General features: G+C 39.1%; 1 protein-coding gene across 2 annotated transcripts in view; it reads left to right on the forward strand.

Moving 5' to 3' along the window:
* The window catches only part of snx29 (sorting nexin 29), a 76,771-nt gene that overhangs the window by 11,651 nt on the left and 46,696 nt on the right, over window positions 1–18,424 (forward strand). For both annotated transcript variants that reach the window (XM_060860013.1, XM_060860021.1), the window contains exons 12-14: window positions 976–1,039; window positions 1,592–1,720; window positions 5,654–5,739. In XM_060860013.1, the coding sequence (XP_060715996.1) occupies window positions 976–1,039; window positions 1,592–1,720; window positions 5,654–5,739 (279 nt within the window). The remainder of the gene's footprint in view (window positions 1–975; window positions 1,040–1,591; window positions 1,721–5,653; window positions 5,740–18,424) is intronic.

Below are 18,424 nucleotides of genomic sequence, written 5' to 3' on the forward strand. Positions count from 1 at the left end.
GGCAGCTGGAATCATGAAACTCCGCTTGGTCGTATGGATTTTTAGATCATATATCAAACAGTAAATTTAAGAGAGTCTGAGTGCTCATTTTTAAATTTTTTTTATCACTTTCTAATTATCATTACCAATCTTCTAATTAGCATTACCAATAATTAACATTTATTTGCAAAGTGTTAGATTTTTTTTTTTTTTTTTTTTACACCTATTGGATCTTTTTAGGCTAACATTTGTGTTGTTTTTCTCTTTCTTCATTGTCAGTTTTTGACCATTGTCAGTTGAAATAATTTACTGATGTTTAAACATCATAAAATTGTCCAATGTTTAACTAAATGAAAAATAGACTGATTTTGTTTTTGTTTTCACTAAACTCTCACCATTCATCTTAACAGAAACTGCTAGCTTTGTCACTGCTGCGTGACGTGGTTGCTTTTTGATTTGCGGCATTCATTTTCTGTACCTCACAACAAGTAATCATTGTTTTACCTGAACAATTATAGCTGTTCTTTCTTGTTATTTTTAATTCTGTCCTTTCAGGGAGAACTGTCTCCTGGGCTCTGAATAAGTGTTTAGTAAAGACTCATTGTCTCTTAGTCACAGGTAGTCGGTTGTTAAACTGAAATCACTGGTGTAACCCTCTCGCTGTGCACTTTTATAAATGTCTCACCCTTTCATGTCACCCTCACTTAGAAGAAATTAACGTCTGGCTGATATTTTAAGCCGCACAAAGTTCTCTTTATTATTTCCGTGGTGCTATTCAAATGAAAATGTCAGTAGTCTGGAACAGTTTCCATAAATGTGCAAAGTATTGGTCTGCATGGGACACTGATTCTCACCTCACTGATATATTGAGTATTCTGAAAATATTTCTTATTGTTCTTTGAGAAATTGAGCATGTCTTCCTGTAAGGGGGGAAAATTGCGATGCACCAGTCATGTTTTATTCTGGTTTTCTTTTCAAATGATTCTGCTTCTACAGCTGAACTACGTCAAGCTATTGTGGCCATGATGAACAGGAAGGATGAGCTCACCGAGCAGAACACGTGAGTCATTGTTTTTTCTTTTGCCATTTTTTTATTGAACAGCTGTCTACAGAGTCTATCTTTATTTGTATTTTATTTATATATATATATATATATATATATATACACACACACACATACATATATATGTGTGTATATATATATATATATATATATATGTATACAGTATATGTATATATATGTGTGTGTGTGTGTGTATGTGTATATATATATATATATATGTGTGTGTGTGTGTGTGTGTGTGTGTGTGTGTGTGTGTGTGTGTGTGTGTGTGTGTGTGTGTGTGTGTGTGTGTGTATATATATATATATATATATATATATATATATATATATATATATGTATATGTATATATATATTAACGATGTAGAATTAACCTTTTATTTGGAAATGCTATTGGTCATTCTAGTGGCTGTAAAGGGACAAATGGTACACTTACACAAGTCTGTCACACTGAGCTACTGTGAAATGAACATTTGCTGCCGGATGTCTGAACTTGTGTGCTCTGTGCCTCTGTGTGTGTGTGTTTGCTGTATGTGCTGACGGCTGCAGGTCTCTGCGCAGTCTGCTGGATGGAGAGATGGAGCACTCAGCTGGACTACGGCTTGAAGTTGACAGTCTAAAGAAGAAACTGGCTGATCTGGAGGAGAGACACACTGCCAAAGTTCAGGCACTTGGGAGGTAGAAGCACTTTGTTTTAGACTTTTAGTTCCACGTGCAACGGCCAGTAAGCATGTTCTGTTGAAAAAACTTTTACTAAATATGAGCAAAATCACTGTAGCACCAAAAAAAGGTTACACCATAAGCTTCTCTTTGTGCCATTGCAGGTCACTTAAGCATTACTTTTCCCTCATGCTAGAAAAGAATGGTTGCTGGCCTCTGAAATCTACATGACAGACACAATGTGTACAGAGAGCTGGCTGGAAACTGATCAGATTGGGGTCTGCATATGGAGCTTTTACTGAATTTGAACATTATTAGGTTGTTTTTTAAAATTGCTGTCAGACTGCTTTATGGCATGGAAACTGCCAGTTATGCTAGGATAGGTTTACTTAATGTCTGAATTAAAATAACGACACTGGAAAGGCTTTGCTAGAAACAACCATAAAAAAATTTAATACTTGTAATAAAGCTCAATGTGTATGACAACCACAGCTACAAACTCATAGCAGCAATAGTCAGGCAGTTATTTTCTGTCTTTTAATCTTTTTGATATATATGTTCTTTTGTTATAATAAAATATTGACACTATATATTATATATAGTATTTACATATTCATATATTTACATAATCTACTATATTTGCTTATTTATAACCCATTCATTGTCTGAATGGTTGTAGGAAGATTGTGATTAATCAGCTCTTACTATGTAACGAATGTATAAAATTGTACTCTGTACTACTGTACCTGGGGGGGAAAAAAAATCCCCTCTCATTCATTTCCCTGCTTCCTGCTTGAGGAGAGAACGTGGGTGACTTAAGCTTGTCTTATTTTGGCTTCATCGGTCTCAGTTTTTAGACTCTGAAGCAGAAGGAGCAGTGAAGTCAATCAAAGTGTCTGACTCAAATGAAATCCTGCCAAGTCGATAGAGACTAAAAATAAGGGGGCAGCTTGGCCGGCTGCTTAGTGAGAGATCTTTGGAGCTGCGCAGTCTTTATTCTGTTGTGCACAGTGGGCAGTGCTTAAGACATGGGGCTTTGCTCAGTGCCTGGTCAACACAATCACGCACTCGCACCTCCTCAGCCTAAATACTGCCTGCATTGCTATGACACTGAACACTCTGGTACAGAAAAACAGCCAGTGTAGACCAGGTGGTTTTGGGTGAAATGTGTGGCCATAATGTGGGTACGTGGTCTCTGTCTCAGTCTGTGACAGAAAAGCAAAATTATATAACATTTATAGTGCTTCATTGTCAGAGATGTGCTGGTTGTGCTGGCATTTCATTAGCTTTAGTGTAATGTCATCTCATGTAGATAACACACAGAGTAAGCGAAGAGTGAATTTATTTAGCACAGTAGGAAAGCCTCTGCAGGGAGCAGGAAGCAGGATTGGCAGGATTTACAATAAAAGTGTCATGTCAAAGTAAACCATGTTAGCTTTCACGTCATTGATGCCTTTCCCTCACCTGTCTAATAGATCAAACCAATGACTCATTCATAATATCTCACAGTGTAGTAATGATGTCTGTCACAAGTCAATTGTGAGCATTTCATCATTCTCTCAAATTCTTCAGCAGTGTGCAGTGCTTAACACTGCAAACATATTATTGTTTAATATTTGGCTTGCTACATAGTGACAGTGGAATAAGAGTTCTAAGACTTTGACCTCATATTATTTCAAATTTAGTTGCTTATTTCCTCTCTCTAGACAAGCTTCAAGAAACTAGTCACCAAGTCATTCTGAATGTATGAACTTCTGTAAAGCCCTTTACAGCTGCATTAAAGGCAGGGAGTACATTTACATTTATGTCATCTGAAAGACGTCCTTGAGTGAGGTACAAAAGTGCTTTGAGGTCTCTATCAGTGAACACATCTATACTGGTACACTAGGTCACAGACTAAGGATACCATGAGTTTAAATCAAACAAAGGAAGGAGTCTTGATGTATCCCTACTTTGTACTGTGAGAGATGGTGGGACCAGTCAAGCAGTGCTAGAAGCACATCTAATCTGAAATCCATCTCCTTGCCATAACTACTTTTCCCCTTTATTAACCTGTGTGGAGGACACTGACACACTGTGTGTCTCATTTTGTTTCATCTCCCCTGCAGTGGGCGAGGTCTCCTAATCCTTTCTGTGATCCTGTTTCACCAAAGGTTTTATGTTGTGGCAGGGTTGCTTACTGACATCTGCTTGGTGTGCAACATTGACCAAAGCTCAGTTACACTGTTCTGCCTTCCCAAACTATGTGGTGATGGAAATTTCTGTGAAGTTTGATTTGAAGGGCATTTTTAATGGGTTCATCTTTTGGAATTGGGCTGTTGATTTTGTAAAAGCTCAGTGGCGAAAGCTCGCTTTGAAAATGTGTGTCCCGCCACCTCTGTCATGCTGTGTAAATGGTAGGAACTATGATGATAAGCTCCAGGAAGCTCATCAAATCATTTCATTTTATTGATAAAAAGGTCAGATCTGACAGTTAGAAAATGAAACAGTAATTACACAGCTGAATTTTCTATTGGTATAGAAACTTCCATGTGAATGTCATGCAATATGTTTTATTGAGCTGAACAATTTCCTCAATCCATTGAAAAATTACTTTATCAAATTAATGACATCCTTTTCATGGACTTGTACAATGTACAATGGAATAATGTTTTGCAGTTATGTTTATTTTTGTGTCAGTTGTATATATTGCCTGCTATAGACTAATCAAGGTTATGCAGCCCTCACCCTCCAATCTCCTCTATACATGTATAATGAAAGTAAGAAATATCTCCTCACCTCCCCTCTATTTTCTAATTTATTACCCCTCCCAACTTACTCCCAAGCTGTATCACATGCTGCATCACAGGGCAGTTTAACACACTTGCACAGGCTCACAGATACCTGCAACTGGCTAATGTCACTGTGATTTACATAGACGTGACATAAAATACAGCTGAATTTGCTCTCTTGTCTCCTCACCATGTTTGGCTGTGACATTGTCGGGATTCGTTTTCATGATCTCCAGATAATAAGTCAAACATTTTACTATCTAATAATTTTTTTCCCTTCACTAATTGTAGGATCTACTCCTAAGACTGAAAAGTAGCGCTTATTAAATAACTGATCTTCCTTATTGTATTCTCTAGCCTGACTGTAAAGTGGTCATTTGAGCAGTGCTCTCTTTCTTTTAGCATCTTATTTTCTTTAAAATGAAATTGTTGAATTCTGTGGCTCTGCCAGCATGGACCATGGAAAAGATCAATGTGACACACGTGAAGGGTGGACAGCTCTCCACAGAAGACCTGCCATTTATTAGCTTTAATTAAATCATGCTGGAATTGTGCACAGCTCACTGGCTCCCAATAACTACACTGGCCCATCTGAACGCCTCCGGAAATTCTCCATTCCACTGCCTATTCAAGGTTTTAAAATGTGGTGTGATAAGAAAGCTGCAAGAGGCCCTCAGCAAGAATAGGAAAGCTTCTTTTCACAGCCTCACAGTCTGAATTGATTATGATTGATTTTTCTCAAACCAGTAGAATCAGCCAAGCTGAGTATAAGCACACACACACACACACACACACACACACACACACCTCACAGCCCTTAGGCCACATCTCTGGAAAGTTACTCACCAGCAGCTGTAAAGCTGTTCCAAGAATTGAATCAGATTTTTATGAGCCCTGGTGACAGAGCACCATTTGCTTGGTACATATGCTGTAGATATTATTTTAATTTCTCTTGATCGCTTTATTTAGTCATTTACAAGAGACATTTCCTTACAAACCTTGACACAGGTGTCTTTATTCTGTTTAGTAAATAATATTTGAGCTCTAGAAGTTAGAGAGGATTATGAGCTCTCATAAAGGGAAAAATTATTTTAGAAGATCATAAGAACTCAGATGGATGGGTCACACTGGACATGCAGGCATAACTGAATCACACATGGCACTTCTCTCTGTTTTGCAGGGAAAATGAGGTGCTGAAGGTCCAGTTGAAGAAATATGTGGGTGCTGTTCAAATGCTGAAGAGAGAAGGCAACCAGAGTATCGACTGTAAGTCGTAATTCATGCACTCATGCTGAACTTTCATAAAAACTCCAACAATGGCTAAAATCTCAAAGCAGTGTACCTCTTGTTCAAGGTTTGTTCCCACAACAGAGAATAGGATGAAATTTGTTTGTCATTAGCCTAGTTTCAGAGAAGGCAATCTTTTTAACTTGTCCTTAGGGTTTTTTTTAATAAAAGTTAGTTAGCTGGAAGATGAAAAGCTGCTGTGCAAGGAGTATTCCAGTTAAGAGGTGTAGCATGATGTGGCTGTGGGCAAGCACAAACACAATTTTCTACCCAGTCTCTCTTGTCCCGTGTATGTTATTTAAAGTGAAAATGAGGGGGAAAGAAAACTAGAGCGAAGGAAGGCAAAAAATCTATGTAACTACCATGAGGGGATGTCTGGGCGAACACAGGCCTCGCCTGTTGCAGTGTCGAGTGTCATCCTTCCAGCTCACAGGCTCTCTGTAAGGCAAGAGAAAACACACATAATAACCATGCCTGGCTCTTGGCCTACCTTAATGCTACCATGTACTTGGCCTTGCTTAGCCGACAGCGTGAAGAGTGAAGACAGCAGCGTAGCTGTTTGGCTGCTGCTAGCGCTGCCCAAACCCCACCCCACAGCAGCAAGTCCGGCGCTGTCCCTGGTGCTGAAGTAGCACCATCTCTTCAGCACTGTTGCGGGAGTTGTGTGAAGAGAGCACTTTCGGGTCTTTTGTAGGCGGTTGTAAACAGACCTGCCGGCACAGCGGGCTTTATCAAAAGCCAAACAAGGCTGACATCGAAGATATAAAAAGGGAAATAATGGCTAATTACATTTGGAAGAAATGGTAGGTTATTTGTGAAGCAGTTGGAATGAATTTCCTCAGGCACTCTTTGATGACCTCTCCAGGCTCTGGAGGTGTGGAACACACCTGTATAATTGCCGAATAAAGCTTAAGAAGATGAGAATGTGAAGTGCCTTTATTATTTCTGTGACCATGCATAACTCAAACCATGAGGGTTTTTGCAAATCGCAAAGTCTGTTTTTGTTATTTTGTCTTTTAGCACATCAGTGGATCTGCTTAATGGGATGTTGTGCCTACTACCATAAAATAGCAGCAATACTTTTGTAATTATACATTTTGTTGCTCTAATCAGCCTGATGAGCATCAGTCCATCGCAACCACAAGTTGCTTTGTCTCGTCTTTGCACTACAGAGATGGATGTGTGTGTGTCACTATGTGGGAATGTGTGGTCCCACAGGGAAGTCAGCCAGAGACAAGCCCCAGTCAGATGCCTAATAATGACCTTTTATATAGCCGACACATGCTCTGTACACCACCCCCTCGGGCCTGCTGCAGAATATGGCAAGCAGTCTGTGCACTGAGCAGCACTCTTGTTGTAAATTTCCCTATTTGCCTCAGCGTTGCCATGTGCTTTCTCCGCTGCACCTCTCTGTTCTCGCAGCGGCCGGGCTCTTGTATCTGCACATAAACAGTCTCCCTTCATGTCTTCTGCACTGTACTAATGATGTGCCTTGCTGTACACCTGCTTTAATGATGAGTAGCAGCTGAAAAAAACATGAACCTGACCGTGAACACCAAACTGAAGCTTAAATAAAGCCTTTTTCACATCCCGTCATTGTGTTTAAAACTCAGGTGCAGCTGTTTGGAACTTTTATTTAACAAATCTATCTAAACACCTGAAAGCCTATGACATGTTTTGTGCATCACTATTGTCTTCTCAGATTCAAGCACTGACTCATCTTATTTAGATCAGACTCGCTGTTGTAGAAATGATTCTCTAAGGAGTTGCATGACAGTTGCATGACAGGATCTGTCCTATCACATTATCAAATTTCCCTGTTTTGATCATAAATAAGAGGCAAAATCATGTAAATGTGCCATGTTCAGTGGCCTATTAGTTGCAAAGCTCCAGACGGAACTGTCATCTGGTTGAGGGGTGTTTGAACAGCTGGCCTCCTCTGTAAAGTTATCCAGGTCCTGAGGGGCCACTTGCTGAACCTTTCCCCAGCATCTGTAGTGGAAAGAACTGTATAATGATAATAATAATAATAATAATAATAATAATAATAATAATAATAATAATAATTTCAATAAAATTATTGATTATTAGTAGTTCCTTGAGGCATCAGCATGATCCGAACACGTAATCCCCATGACAAGGTGAGGTTTGGTGAACTTGTTAAACAGGTTTGTTTGCAATCTAGTTTTTAAAAACAAACAGCACTATTTTTTTTACTTAAACTCAGGTGCCTGTTGCACCTTTTATAACTTTATAATCATAAGAAGGAATAATGCTTAGTCTCATAATAAATAAGCTCTTATGAGTAGACATTGAACAAATCTCATGCCATGCAAAAAGATGCATGATCCTAGACAAGAACGAATAAACTCTCACTAGGTGCTCATCTTACTCCTGAAGGCCATGCTTAATGAATCAGTGAAGACCATTATTTACCGACCCAGCTGGAAAAAAAAGCATTAATAATTGCATCCTTCAAATTCATTACACGCTGGCTCAGATCTTATCACTCTCGTCCTGTTAAGGGTAACCAGTTTGTACCGGCTTTTGAGTTCTGGCTCAGAGGTGCGAATGAGTGTGCGGTCATGTGTGGGGGGGGGAAATGTAGGTTATAGTGTTTACTTTGACTAATACGGACCCCTGCCGAGCACGAGGGAGGTTGTTCTTTATTTAACAGAAGAGGTGTGTTAGAGAGAGGAGGTGAGAGAGCACGCCCGCGGGGCCAGGTGGCCCACCGTCTGGGGAAGCGAGTTTCTGTCACCTGTTAACCAGCAGCGTTAATTAACATTTTAATTATCACCTGTGGGTTAAATGTGGACTTGGCAGCTTCAACACTGGTGTTGTCAGTTATTGCTCTTGCTCTGTAGATGAGTCCGGAGCTCAGGCTGAGCCCTCAGGAGGAGCACCTGGACTGATCTGTTCAGCTCTAGCTGCCTGCAGTTATTTTTCATTTCCTCTGTCAATCCTCACCTCTGTCAATCCTCACACCTACACAGGTGCAGCACTATAGCTATCCACTGACCTCCGGCCTCTCAGCTCTTCAGCTCACTTGACATCAGTCACAGAGCAACTGCGGCCCTTGATTTCAGGTTCAGCTTTGCTCTGACACTGAAAAATGACAGAAAGCAGGTGGAGATATATGGAGAGAAATAAGCAGCAAGGGCATAATAAGAATTGTGTCTCCCCAGTATTACCCAGGAGAGCTTGTCCTACAAATTATCAACAATTTAATGCTTAACTGATTTGCCTGATAAATCCTGAACTTCGGGATTCAAATCCAGCATGAAGAACACGATAAATAATGAAGTGCTCCGTGTCATCACTTTTGTTATCCAGCTCTTTCTGGAAGTCATGTCCTCCAGTGTACTTTGAGCTTCATGGAATATCTTTGGGGAGTGAATGGAAAAGTCGAATGAGTGCAGCAGCTGTCTGCCTTGTGTGCCTGCCGTTTATCTGATGTTATTTAGATGAAGGAGGACTTTAGAGGCCTACTGCATGCTGAGGACCTCTGATGATTCTCAGCAGGTGAGTAGGCAGATGCTCAGTGGAGAGAGAGTTTCATGCTGCCTCTCTAATCAAAGAGCTGATGCTCACACGTCCTGCTCATCCTCAAGCTCTTCTATTGACTCGAAGGGTTTGAAGCCTGCAATAGAAAACCTTTACTGTTAACCCTTTGTTAAATCAAGTGAATAGGCCAAGTGTGACGTGTGTAAAAGGTACGAATAACACCGTTTCTTGTTAGCCTGTGGTAGCCAGGTTGAAGGGGTGATAGTCACTTGCTGTTGTTTGGTTATTAACCATTATTAATAATTCTTTTGTTTAGAGGTTTTCAGCAAAAGTGTAGAAGTTGATCAAGTTTTTTTTTTTGTTGGTGTATTTCATTTGTTTTGTTTTGTTCACACTAGCCATAGTGACACTAGCATTGCTGAAACCACTCAAAAAATCTCTCAGAATGGAATGGGATCTAGCAAGAGGCAAGACGAGTGGACAGCAGTGTGGCTAAAGGATCTAACAGATTCAAATGGTTTGTGAACTTTTCATCCAACCAGGCTGTTGCACCCCATGTTAATTCAATATTCATCCAACGTAATCATTGCTGTGATTCTTAATCTGAATTCTGGTGTGTAACTGCTTTTGTGCATCAAAAACCTGCTTTTCTCTTTGCAATTTTTCACTCACCAAAGCATTGTGAATCTGCTTGGCATTGAAGAGGCTTTGCTCTGCATGTGACAATGCAATGTTGTAAAATGTTTTATAGTGTGACCACAAAGGATGGTTTGTGGCTTAATAAAAAAGATATGTCTGATACAATAACAAGACCGCTTTAGTACCCTAAGTACACAGGTCTAATACTGAATAGTGAAGCATGGTTGTGGCAGCTTCATGCTACATGGTTTCTTCTCTTCAGCAAGGACTGAAGAGAAGAAAAGCTATAGGGAAAAATGGATAGGTCCAAATACCAATCTAATTTGGCACAAAACCTGCAGGCATCTTTCAGAGACCTGAAGATGAAGAAAAATTTCACCTTCCAGCACAATAATGAACCAAAGCACAAAATTCAAGTCAGCAAAGAAATGGCTGAAGAAGAAGAGATCAGCATTTCGGAATGGCCCAGTTAGAGCCGAATATAGGATAAATCCCATCTAAAACCTGTTTAATAACTTGAAGAGGGCTGTGCACAGAAGATGACCTTGCAGTTGGATAGATCTGGAGCATTTTTCAAGGAAGAGTGGAATAAAATTGCTAAATTAAGATGTGCTAAATTGATAGACTGTACTTTAAAAAGACTGAGTGCTGTATTACAGTTAAACGGTGCCTTCACAAAAGGTAATAGGCCAGGATATTAATTCTTACACTTGGGTCATGTGGTTACTGCCTATTTGGTGCGTCTGGCCTTTGATGAAACACTGACTTTTTTTATTTAAAGAGCTCTTTAATGCCGTCTGATTTAGACGTTCTGTTGTAAATGTCACTTTGACATTGATTAGGTTATGATTACGGCGTTGTTGAACACTTTGATGTTTTTAAATAGGTCCTATGTTGTATGTAAGATTGAGTGAAGGTTTAATTAAAAAGGCTTTTCATTTGATTTTACAGTCAATGTTTATTGCCGTCTATCAGTCATCTCTAAGCAGTGCAGTATATATTTGCTTCATATACTTGTATAACTAGATTTTAAGCTAGTGTTGGGGAAATTGCCTAGATAAAAGACTTACATAATTTAATTTGATTGAATTTGATTGAAAGTCTTGCCTGCTTATTTGGCTTTGCTCCAGTGCTTGATAGAGCAGAAAGAAAGCCTGGATTAGGATTATTTGTATCAACATCATAGCAATTCTGTCTTACTGATTAGAAGGATTCACATAATTTATCTGGGTATGTGGAGTGCTTCTAAATTAATCTTGATAGGACTGCTTCTCATCTTCCGTACCGCATAAAGCAAGCATGATTATTAGAGTTTGTATTTTATTTTCAAAACTTGAAGGACATTGGTGTTACAAAGATTATTCAACTACTTGCATTGCTTTAATGCTTTAATATGTACTCTTAGCTAACATGGTGTGGGTCACATGTAATCAGCAGGTAAAATAGCAGCCCTGGAGTATTTTTTATTATTGTCTGTTGTTTGAGGTATGGTTTTTGTTTGAGTAAAATAGCAGACTTTCATTTGATATAATTACTCCGCATGATTTTGACCACACAGTGAACAGATTAAAACTGTGGTAATTCCCTTTGTGACTCTTTATTGAAAATATATTCCGCAAAAGGTCAAATAAGTGAAAAACATTTTTTGGCTTTAAATAATATGACACAGTAGGTAGGTTTGTCAAGCGCTTTGAAGCCACTGATTCAGTATTTTCTACTTAAATCAGAGCTCTTTGATTGCCCTGTTACGTCTGTGCCTGTATATCAGACTTTGATGCCTTTATAGCATTTCACCCCTCATTTTCTTGCTTTTCATGATTCCCAACCACTAGCCAGCTCTTCCTTGTATAAATCAGCTACCAGAAAGAATAAAAGCTAACACATGCTTCGGTAGGATAGTGTCAGTGTGATTGATAGTAGCCCATAGAGCATGGCCCATTTTGCTCTTTTGGACTCCTGGCTACAGATGGCTGTGGTGTCAGTGGGATTCGAACTTGTAATCTCTGGATGATGGAGCTTATAGCCCGAAAGTTTGAGTGCACATCAGAAAAACATTTAAAGAGTCTGTATTCTGTGACATTTATAACCTTCAGCTGATATGAATTCAAATTAAATGAAAATCACATCAAAAGCCCAAACAAAAATCGCTCTCTAGCACATGAATGTATTTATTGTACGTATTCATGGTTAATGCTCCAGAACAATAATCTTTAATCTCTTCTTTAACCATGTATGCTGAATATATGATTATCTACATAGCGTACAAATGTACATATGTATATTTTGGGCTAGCTAATCTGTATGCCAGCCTTTAAGTCAGATTTTTTTTTCTTGTTCTTGACACACTTGGAAATCTGAACTCAAGAAAAACGGTACAGATGGTAAGTAGTTGGCCTGAGTTTTTGTCACACTAGAAATGATTTCATCTTTTTTTTTTAGACAGAGGCATGTGAATTATTTTACATTCTTCCTTGTGTTCATCAGATTAGCATGCAGCATAAATTTAGCCAGACCTAGAAGCTGTTGGAGCAGCTGTCTGCACCAGCTGAGCACTTCTCATAAATGTCTTAGACTGCGGCTGCTTTTGCTATTAGCAAGGAAAAATGGATCTGGCATCATTAGCCCTCAAGGCTTTTAGATTGTGTTTTTTTTATATATATTAAAAGTATAGAGATTATTTTATGAGGCACCATGAAATGTCAAAAATCCAACATTTACTGTAGAGTGACAACACACGTGAATGAATTAGTGCACTTTTAAATTCCTCGGTAGTGTTTGTCTCATGTCACAGACGTCATAGCTAATTGAGATGCCTGATACTAATGGATGTAACTCCTGGGAACGGATAAGCCTTAAGAGTGGAGTTACTGCTACTGTAGTATCTCAATATGTAAGGAGCAGTTCCTTAATGGCTGTATAATTGTCACCAACTTCCTGCTTGATTAAATTAGATATGCAAGCTGGAGATTATTTATGTGTTTTTGCAAGCATGTATGAGGAAGTGATGCGGTTCGCTCCCTGTGGCAGAGTATCCTCTCCACAACCTTGAAAGCTTTTTGTACTGTGTCAATTACGCTGATGAGAGTAATGACAAATTATTGTTGACAACATCTTTCCGATGACAAAGGTGATGATGTAAATGAGATTAAAAAGTTTTCTGCAACTTACTTGCTCTTAACAGTTGAAAAAAATTGTATTGTACAAACAAGCAAGCAAACAAGCAAACAAGCTGTTCATAAAGCCTGACAGCAGTAGGTTGAAGCCAGCAGTACAACACACTCTGAATCTCTGAAAACATGCATTGTTTTATTTCATTTCTACTGAAAGGATTAAACATGAAAAGGTTCGATTATAACAGACTTGTACTTTCTTCTTAAGTCACAAACGTTATTAAGAACAGTATGGAAACATTATCACTGTTTTTGTCATTAAGTATTATTGTTTATAATAATAATAATAATAATAATAATAATAATAATATCACCAACTTTATACTATATTATAGTAATTTCTGGAAAAATAACCAGAGAATATAGTTTCCTTTCCAGATGCACTGTATATTCACAAGACTGCTTTTCTATTGTCCCTGAATAAAAAAAACGTTTACAAATATGGTATGGTCAGTTAGCATACAAACATATTGTCTTGTTAAATCTCTAAAGTTAACTCGATGGTTTTCTATGCAGTTTTGAGAAGGAACAGTCAGCTGTCTAGCTTGTTGCTCTTTTAAATACCTACTTTTTAGCTCAAAATTGAAGGAAATTTCAGCTCCAGCATCCTAATACTGAGGTAAGTGGTATGCAGCATTATTTCAGTGTAGTATAAGAACACAGTGGCATGGAGTTTCAGGTCTAGTGCGGTTTCTACACAGTTTTAATGAATAAAGACCAATAAAATGAAAGGAGACATTCTAAACTATGTTCTCAATGCCACAAACATCTTTGTTCGATTGACCACAGCTTAGACACCAGACATCTTTATTCACTGTGCATGCAGTGAATAAAAGTCTGGTTACCTCTTTACCAGCTGTACTTTTTGTGTTTTGCTGTCTGATCACAGTAGATAAATGTTTATATTTGGGTTTGTGAACAGGGAGATGTTTTCTGTTGTAACGTGTAAAAATCTGTTTAGGAATACTGCAGAGATTGGAAATAAAGCACACAAAACTGTTCACTGCACTCTACAATATCGTACCGTGCTGCTCTGTGTGTGGAGTCTCAGATATGATTTCATTAATGTTGTAGGTGATGAATACATGCTGCACAGGACAGGGGATGCAGCTGGTGTCAGAGCTTCAATTTCCATTACCACAGTGACTCTCTGTTGTACTTCTAACAGGATGTTTCTCTTCTTAACAGAGAACAACACATAGACGGTTGATGTCAAGCGATTAGATTTAAAGAGGTAATGACAAGAGTCTGAGGTTAGTCTAGAATCTGGTTTAATCTTTACGTCAACACTTGTGATCATCCTGCGCTGGTAACAGTGACGTGTCAAGCCGAACTCACGTGAACACATTTTCTTTTCATGTGGATGAGAAATGAGCTGATTGGCGTTTATAGCTTATTCTGTCGTAGATGGTCTGAAGGCTGCCTGCGGGAAAACCAGAATTTTCTGAAATTGCTTAGAAAGACATTTCTCACACAGTTGCTCTGCGATGACCTTGGAGTCAGCCTGAAACGGCACATTTTTTTGAAATGATAAAGTTGAAGAAACGACCTTGCAAAGTGGGGTCAGACATTCATGGAAATGGCTTTTTTAGCACCAAAAGAAGTTTTTCTTTCATATGTATGGAGAGGAAAACGTGATTGTTAGGGGTTATATTTCTCTGCAGTCTAGCTGGATATTGCGAGCATAACAGCTCTCAGACGGAGCTCCTGCAGCAGCTCTGGTGTCGCATGGTGTGAGACATGAAATTTAAGGTGCTTAGGTATCAGTAGCAGAAATCGATCATTTCTACTCTGTTATTATTTAAAAAAACATAAATTGAATTTTACTGTGAGTATCATCATACAAGTCCCAGGTATGGAAGAGTGTGGAGGTCTACGAAATCTATTTAGAGTAGAGGTGATACATTTTATTAATAAATTTTATTGTATTCAGTGACCATCTGAACGCACACCATCCAGTGTGGGGAAAAATAATGAAATGTTGTGTGTACACGCAATGCCCACTTAATCAAGTACACCTGGATATCTGTCTAATCATTCGTTCATGTGGCAGCAGTCTCAAGAGAATTTCACATAGAATGGTGTGAAAAACTAAAAACATTCAGTGAGCTGAGGGTCTGCAGGCTGAAAAGAGAGCTCTGAGGAAATGTCCAGGCTGCTCTGAGCTGACTGGAAGTCTATAGTAACTCACATAATGCTTTATAATTAGAACACTACACCTCAAACATTGAGAAACAGGAGAAAAGTCAGACTCTGAAAAGTGGACAGTTAAACCCTGGATAAAGACCATGCTCTTCACCTGTAGCTGCAGGATTTTTTTTTTTTTTTCATTTAATTGTCTGAGCTTCCGAAAAAAGTGGTCAAATCTCTTAGTGTCCGTATTTTTACCCATTGTCATAATGAGCTGAAAGACAAAAAACGTAATGCAGCAGTTCTTGTTCACAATGGCTTGTTCTTCTGTGTTTGATCCACCTTGTGTATGATACAATTCTGAACATGCTAGCTAGCTACCTCTAGGAGATGGGTTTTTGGGCTGCGAGCCCTTGCTGGACACACAAGGAATGAAGTCCAAACCTTATCAGGTCCAAAAAATAACATGAAACTGGTAGACAGGAATAGAAGGATATGGATTTTCCAATTGGCAAGTCAAGAGGAGACCGTGACACCATCACAACTCTAATATTCTCTATTCACTCCTAATTTGTGGTTCAATATGATTACACCCAAGGTGTTGGATCTCTCATGATTGCTTTAGAAATGGTCAATTGCTGCTTTTGCTTAACAGTGAGTTTGGCACGGCAGTCGACATTTCTACTTGAGTAAGAGAGAATGGAAATGAGCGAGATAAGCTGCAGGCTCGATTTACTACAATGTTGTGCAGCAAAATAGGAAGACAGACTTTTAGAAATTATAGAGATTATTTGCTTATTTTGATTTTATTTTCTGATTCTGACATTTTACATCTTATTTTTCTATTATGTTCTATTAGTAATGATGTAGCCTCTGGTCAGGTTTGAACTGCATTTCCTCAGCCTTGGTCAGGTCCTGATAGAAAGGCTGGTGCTGATGGTTCAGGCTTGGAGAGAATATTTTTTTTTAGCCCTGATTAAAAATGTTAGTCTTATTTGCATAGCATTTTCTAGTTACAGGTTGCTCTAAAAGCTGCACTGCTCAAACTCATCTTAGCACATCTGTAAAGTAGAGAAATATTAATGGAGGTCGTAGGTGGTTTGCTGATGGCCTCTCTAGAGACTCATTGTCAGCGCTCTCTAGCGAAATGTGCTCAATTACCCTATTGATGGATGCCGATGGTGGGGGGAAAAGCTTCTATTCTACCAAGTGTCAGGCTGCTCACTCTCATAATGGAGCCATGATACCATCAGCTAACACTGAGTCCTGCTGCCAGCCAAGATATGGCCTCGCCTCTCTTCGCCTTCCAAACCCCAGAATAGGAACAGTCTAAATTACACTTGTTAATAGAATGCAGCGACAGTGATCCTTTGCCTTTCCATCCTCCATCCGCTTCTTTTCAGTTCTCTATCAGGGATGCAGTGTGTTTCATTTGCTATGAAATGAAAGGCCTTTTCTTATTGACTTTGTAAGATGACTGAAGTAGTGGAGGGATTTAGCAGGAAGACAGGGTGGGTTGGTGTTCTGGCGAGCACGGCACGCACGCGTGACTACTTCCTCTTGTTTTCGCCAAGCACCAGATGGGGACATCAATACTTAATGTGTGCATGCTACTTCATGCTTCCAAATAAGCGCACGGCCCTGAATTGAAATCCATCTCATGGAAGTGCATATGCTAATGGAACTCAAAAAAATTGGCTGATCAGATAAGATTTGATTGTTACATAAGGTTAAACTTTGATATTGATATGTGACTGATCTGATGTTTTGGAAGGAATTGGACAACAAAACTGATCTGACGAGATTACCACATGGTACTTAGCAAGTAGTACGTTCAAGAATGCCTGCTCTGTATCGTAACAGCTGTGTTCCTCTGAATTTCTCATACTTTGCTTGTTTTGTATTTTTCACCAGAGGCACAATCTTAATTGAATCATCGTGTGGATGTTCCCTTTACCAGTGTTTAAGTGTTGTGCATTTATTTCAGTAAAAAATAGTGCAATGTTGCTTTATTCCTCTCACGATTACCTTTGGTTTAAACCCAGCCGTCCCCAAGCTGCGAGCCCTGGCAACATGTTGCCTTGAGGGGTTGCAGTGAATTCACTGATTTCCTCACTCTTGATGTTGAAATAATTGATTTGACCCACTTTAACATTTGACGTTAGTCATCGAGAGACTTTTTTCTGCCTTCATGCATTTAATTATCATGGGGAGGCAAATTAATCGTCTGTGTGCTCTGGCGTCTCTCCCATGGGAGGGACAGCTCCCTTTACTGCTGTCAAGGCTATTAACACAATAACAAAAAAGCAATTAGATTGACTTTTGGACATGGCAGTCAATTACAGTGCCTGGAATGGGGTAGCTCAGTGTCTGATAAAGTGGGTTCTCTCCAGTAACAACCAGCATTTCTCACCTCCATCTCTTTAGAGAGAAGTGGCTCATTGCTTTTATTGCACAGGGCTCAGCATGGAGGTGATGTGTCTGTGCACACACACTGGTGATAATCGGAGCGATTCTGATCTCCAAGGCCTGCTTTAACTTTGACTGAAAACACGGCAGCAAACGTTGCTGAGCTAGAAGCAGCTCTAATGTTCATTACTGGTGGGTTTGTGAGCTTCTCTCATGGAGATTGGCCAAGATTACTTTAATAAATGCTTTCCTCGTTATAAAACTAATGCAAAATTATTCCTCTCTCATTGCGCTCTCTCTCTCTCTCTCTCTCTCTCTCTCTCACACACACACATGCTCGCACACACACTCACACACAGTTGTTTCAGGGGTGTAGTAAACAGCCTGGTTCAAACGGATGGAGAGTGAGAGGTGAAATGATGCGACGATTTAATCTCCTCCCATGTAGCTTTTTTTTTTCTTATATAAACACCTCCTCTGTCTGTACTTTCTTAAAGCAAGAACAGAATTGCTTGGTTTGATTTGCAGCATTATGTAAGTGCTAAAGAGAATTCGTGTTCATTAATTATTGATCAGTGCATCACTGTGGTCAAATAATGCTGAATATTTAAAAACATCTCCAAAAAGCATATTAAATTGGATTCCTGCTTCTTGTCTCACCAGTGGTGAGCCTTTTATAGATGCCTTTTTATAGATTCTTTTGGTTTTGTTTTTAATAACTTATCAAAGGTGTGATGCTTTGTAGAAGGGAATGTTTCAGGGCAATATGCATGAATCATTATTTTTCAGCAGCCAGTTATTAGTGATTC

This window comes from Tachysurus vachellii, chromosome 2 (assembly GCF_030014155.1).
Source record: "Tachysurus vachellii isolate PV-2020 chromosome 2, HZAU_Pvac_v1, whole genome shotgun sequence".
NCBI classification, from domain to species: domain Eukaryota; kingdom Metazoa; phylum Chordata; class Actinopteri; order Siluriformes; family Bagridae; genus Tachysurus; species Tachysurus vachellii.